The sequence below is a fragment of the Rhinatrema bivittatum genome, chromosome 8 (assembly GCF_901001135.1).
Source record: "Rhinatrema bivittatum chromosome 8, aRhiBiv1.1, whole genome shotgun sequence".
In the NCBI taxonomy this organism is placed as follows: domain Eukaryota; kingdom Metazoa; phylum Chordata; class Amphibia; order Gymnophiona; family Rhinatrematidae; genus Rhinatrema; species Rhinatrema bivittatum.
In genome coordinates this window covers 9,735,887-9,740,956 of record NC_042622.1, presented here as the reverse complement: position 1 = coordinate 9,740,956, position 5,070 = coordinate 9,735,887, and the positions used below count along the sequence as shown (strand labels likewise).

The 5,070-nt window shown below is 42.6% G+C and overlaps 1 protein-coding gene across 1 annotated transcript; it reads right to left on the bottom strand.

The window, feature by feature from the left end:
- Nucleotides 1–4,191: 4,191 nt before the first annotated feature.
- LOC115097769 (tropomyosin-1, isoforms 33/34-like) lies at nucleotides 4,192–4,730 on the bottom strand. Its single transcript, XM_029613798.1, has 2 exons — nucleotides 4,636–4,730; nucleotides 4,192–4,551 (listed from the first exon to the last, which is right to left on the bottom strand). Exons 1-2 carry the CDS (start codon nucleotides 4,709–4,711, stop codon nucleotides 4,220–4,222), a joined length of 408 nt encoding a protein of 135 aa, XP_029469658.1. The 5' UTR covers nucleotides 4,712–4,730; the 3' UTR covers nucleotides 4,192–4,219.
- Between the last annotated feature and the right edge of the window lie 340 nt (nucleotides 4,731–5,070).

Genomic DNA, 5,070 nt, shown 5'->3' with positions numbered 1-5,070 from the left:
GATGAGGAGGAGTTCGGTTTTGTTAGTATTAAGGGCAAGGTGTAGGTTAGTGAGCAGGGAGTTAATGACTGCAAGACAATTTTGCCAGTGCTCTAGGGCATCAGCAATTTGATCTTTGATCCATTGAAGATGTCAAAAAAAAATTTAAAACTGCTTTCAAGGAATACTTACTGAATCGTGTGTATAATTGTTAAAGGTAATACTTGAACAAGTTAATGCATATGGTAATGAATATCAGATAATATTTTCTCAGTTAGTTTCTATGAAACTATTTTTTTTGTATATGTATTCGTTTGTGTTGCTTTTATTATGTGTGTGTATTGTGTATATCGCCTAGGCCTAACAGTGTTAGACGATTAATAAATTTTATAAATGAAAAAAAAAAAAAAGGTGTGGATGGGGATAATGATCTGAACATCATCCGCGTAAAGGTAGAACTTGAGCTTGAGTTCAGAGAGTAAATGGCATAGAGGGGTAAGGTAAATATTGAAAAGGGTTGAGGAGAGAGATGAGCCTTGCGGCACTCCTTGTTGTAGAGGGTATGAGGTGGAAAGGTTGTTTCCTATTTTAACAGAGAACTTTCTGTTAGAGAGATATGATTTGAACCAAGCAAGGGCTAGTCTAGAAATGCCAACACTTTCTAGTCATGTTATTTTCAATTGGAAGCCAGTGTAATTCTGCTAAGGTATCCGTAATGTGATCATTTTCTCTTTTACCAGTTAGTACCCTTGCAGCAGAGTTTTGCAGTATTTGTAGTGGTCTTATTGTTGTGTATGGTAGTCCTAGGAAAAGGGCATTACAATAGTCGGTGCTAGCAAATATTAGTGCTTGTAAGACTGTTCTGAAGTTTGTCATTGTTAGTAAAGGTTTTAATTTCCTGAGTACCATAAGTTTGGAGTATCCTTCTTTGACTTTTAAAGATATCTGTGTGGTTTGAGACTGAGTTCCGTATCTATTATTACATCGAGGTTCTGTACTTTTTCGGCTAATTCTATCTTCTGATTATTCAGCAGTATTGGGATTTGGATGATTAAGTTTTTACATTCTAAATGTAGAAATTCAGTTTTCTCTATGTTGATGACTAGTTCCATTTGGTTTAGTAACTGTTTGATGATGTCTGGGTACATGTTTGCTAGTTTTAGTGTTTTTTCCATTGTGTCTTCAATGGACAGTAGTAGTTGAATGTCATCTGCAGAAAGGTAGTGTATGATTCCCAGGCCCGCTAGGAGGTGGCATAGTGGCAGCAGATAAATATTAAACAGGGTTGCAGATACTGATCCCTGTGGTACTTTGTTTATGGATTTACTTTCTCTGATAATACGTTATTTATGCAGACTTGGTAAAATCTGTTACTTAGGTATGATCTGAACCAGGTTAAAGTTTTTTTCTGTAGGCCTATTTCTTCCAGTCTCTTTAAAAGTATGTCATGATTTACTGTGTCAAATGCTGCTGAAAGGTCTAGCATCATTAGGATGTGGTGTTTTCCACTTACAAATCCTCTTAGAATGTTGTCAGTCAGTGAGAGCAGCAGGGTCTCGGTGATGTAGTATTTGTGAAATCCATGCTGTGAGGGGGAATTTAGTCTCGTGCAGGATGTTTATCCTGTTGGACTCTATTCCATCGTGGACATAAAGCACCACACCGCCTCCCGGGTGCTCCTCTCTGTCATTGCGATATAATTTGTACCCCGGTATAGCACTGTCCCATTGGTTGTCCTCCTTCTACCATGTCTTATTCTTACCCTGTTTTATTGTAACTGCATTCCTTAGCCTCCTCTTGTTTAATGTTTTATTACTACTATTATTATCATTATTCTATTATTACTAAGATCAATGTTATTTGTTGCCTCTTGTTCCTTATCCACTTGTTAATTGTAAACCGACATGATGCAATATTTATTGTGAATGCCGGTATAGAAAAACTTAAAATAAATAAATAAATAAATGTCTCTGAGATGCCAATTAAGTCTCTGTCATCATTCACTGCTATACATTCTAATTCTCCCATCTTACTTCTTAGACTTCTGGCATTAGCATACAAACATTTCAGAGTGTGTTTTTTGTTTGTATTTTCATTCTGCTTTTTAATTGATAGGGATAAGTTAGAATTTTTTAGCTCAGGTGAATTTTTAGTTACAAGCACCTGGGCTACTTTTCTTTTAATGAGAACCTCTCTGTTGGGATACCCTAACTCTAATGCTTTATTAATATCCTTTGAAGATACCTGTCTCCGAACCATGCGCTGCTGAGCGACTGTCTGCTTTCCCCTTTGTTCTAGTTTAAAAGCTGCTCTATCTCCTTTTTAAAGGTTAGCGCCAGCAGTCTGGTTCCACCCTGGTTAAGGTGGAGCCCATCCCTTCAGAAAAGATTCCCCCTTCCCCAAAAGGTTCCCCAGTTCCTCACAAAACTGAATCCCTCTTCCTTGCACCATCGTCTCATCCACGCATTGAGACTCCGGAGCTCTGCCTGCCTCTGGTGACCTGCACGTGGAACAGGGAGCATTTCAGAGAATGCTACCCTGGAGGTTCTGGGTTTAAGCTTTCTACCTAAGAGCCTAAATTTGTCTTCCAGAACCTCCCTCCCACATTTTCCTATGTCGTTGGTGCCCACATGTACCATGACAGCTGGTTCCTCCCCAGCACTGTCTAAAATCCTATGTAGGTGACGCGTGAGGTCCGCCACCTTCGCACCAGGTAGGCAAGTTACCAGGCGATCCTCACGCCCACCAGCCACCCAGCTATCTACATTCCTAATAATCGAATCACCAACTATGATGGCCAACCTAACCCTTCCCTCCTGAGCAGTAGGCCTTGGGGAGATATCCTCAGTGTGAAAGGATAATGCATCACCTGGAGAGCAGGTCCTTGCTACAGGATCCTTTCCTGCTACATCTGGTTGGTGCTCTCCCATTATGAGACCTTCTTCCTCCAAGGCAGCACCAGGGCTGCCAGTCTGAAGTTGGGACTTGACTACTATGTCCCTGAAGGTCTCATCTATATACCTCTCTGTCTGCCTCAGCTCCTCCAGGTCTGCCACTCTAGCCTCCAGAGATTGGACTCATTCTCTGAGAGCCAGGAGCTCTTTGCATCGCATGCACATGTACAACTTCTCACCGGTGGGTAAAAAATCATACATGTGACACTCGATGCAAAAGACTGGGAGAGCCCCCTCTTGTTGCTGAACTACTGCCGTCATCTTAAATTGGTTCACTTCCTAGTTAAGTTTTAAGTTGCTATGTGAGTAGGAATGCATTCAATTAGTGTCCTTTAATTAATGTATTCACTATATATCTGGTAGTAACCTACAAGAGAATGATTAAACTCTTGGTATGGTGTAGGGAATTTCTGAGTTTAAGTTAAAAAGCTGAATTTTTTTTTTTTTTTTTACTGTGAAAAGTGTCAATTGCCCTTAAATTAAAGGATGAGCTGAGGTGGGTGGGAGAGAGGTGGGAGGGATGGGGAATACAAACACACAAACTTCTGTTTTTTTGCCTGCCTTTCTGACTACCTATTTAATACAAACACACAGACTTCTGTTTTTTTGCCTGTCTTTCTGACTACCTATTTAATACAAACACACGGACTTCTGTTTTTTTGCCTGCCTTTCTGACTACCTATTTAATACAAACACACTTGCCTGACTACGTATTTAATATAAAACACACAAACTTCTGTTTTTTTGCCTGCTTTTCTAACTACCTACTTGATACAAACACACAAACATCTGTTTTTTTACCTGCCCTCTGACTAGCTTTCAGTACAAACACAGAAACACACTAAATAATATACCCTAATAGTTTACTTCTTCCCAATAAATTACAATTTTGAAAATGACCCCAAACCCCTTCAAGCTCTGCCTTTCTGTAGTCTATAAAAAAAATATTATTGAGGAGGATCTGAGATATTACAGAACGAGACCCGGGGCTGAAGAGAAGCACTGTGCACTCTGTGTGCTCCTCCAGCCTCATTACTGTACCTCCTGAGACGTTGGCATCAGTCCAGAATGTGGCCATACAACCCTTGCTTCACATCATACTTTTATTGGGTACAGATTTGTCAGGACTGTTTCATTAGAAAGGGCAAAAGGCAGTAAGCAGCATTTTTATGAAGCAGAGGAGACCCCAGGAAATGATTTCAGGAATGATAGTAAAATTTAGGAAAATATTTCTCAAATCAGAGTGAAAAGACTAAAATAAAATCCTGCTGCTCCGTATGCAGGCATCATGGCGGCACCATGCCAGAGCTTCCTGCTGCTCCATCTACAGGGGGCAGAGCCATGCCAGAGCTTCCTGCTGCTCCATCTACAGGGGGCAGAGCCATGCCAGAGTTTCCTGCTGCTCCATCTACAGGGGGCAGTGCCATGCCAGAGCTTCCTGCTGATCCATCTACAGGGGGCAGAGCCATGCCAGAGCTTCCTGCTGCTCCATCTACAGGGGGCAGTGCCATGCCAGAGCTTCCTGCTGATCCATCTACAGGGGGCAGAGCCATGCCAGAGCTTCCTGCTGCTCCATCTACAGGGGGCAGAGCCATGCCAGAGCTTCCTGCTGCTCCATCTACAGGGGGCAGTGCCATGCCAGAGCTTCCTGCTGATCCATCTACAGGGGGCAGAGCCATGCCAGAGCTTCCTGCTGCTCCATCTACAGGGGGCAGTGCCATGCCAGAGCTTCCTGCTGCTCCATCTTCAAGCATCACGGCAGTGCCATGGCAGTGCATCCTGCTGCTCTGTCTGTTGGTGCCATAGCCATGTTTTACTTATGTTCTTCATGAATAATTATTTCTTCTACAATGCTAAGGCAAGCAGTGGGTTTGCATTAAGGTCTTGAGTCTGCCATGAATTCCTGTGCTAGGGTCCTTGGTCTGAGTGGAGCAGCTGAGCTACAGACATTTGGTAAATGTTTTCTCTGAGCCTTTCCTGCTTGGATCTGCCATGGTGCTGCGTCTGGACAGAGGTTCATTGGCTCATTATAAGCAGTGCTTCCAGAAGATGGCGTGTGGGTTTCCCCTGGCGCACAGGAGCTCAATGGGCTGAGCTTTCTCTGGCAGCTCAGTGGCGCCTCCTGATGGCACCTTTG

Coding starts and splice junctions, on each gene's coding strand:
- LOC115097769 (XM_029613798.1), bottom strand. CDS start 4,711: ATGCACTGCCATGGCACTGCCGTGATGCTTGAAGATGGAGCAGCAGGA. Junction 4,552..4,635: donor CATGGCACTGCCCCCTGTAG/ATGGAGCAGCAG, acceptor TGCCCCCTGTAG/ATGGAGCAGCAGGAAGCTCT.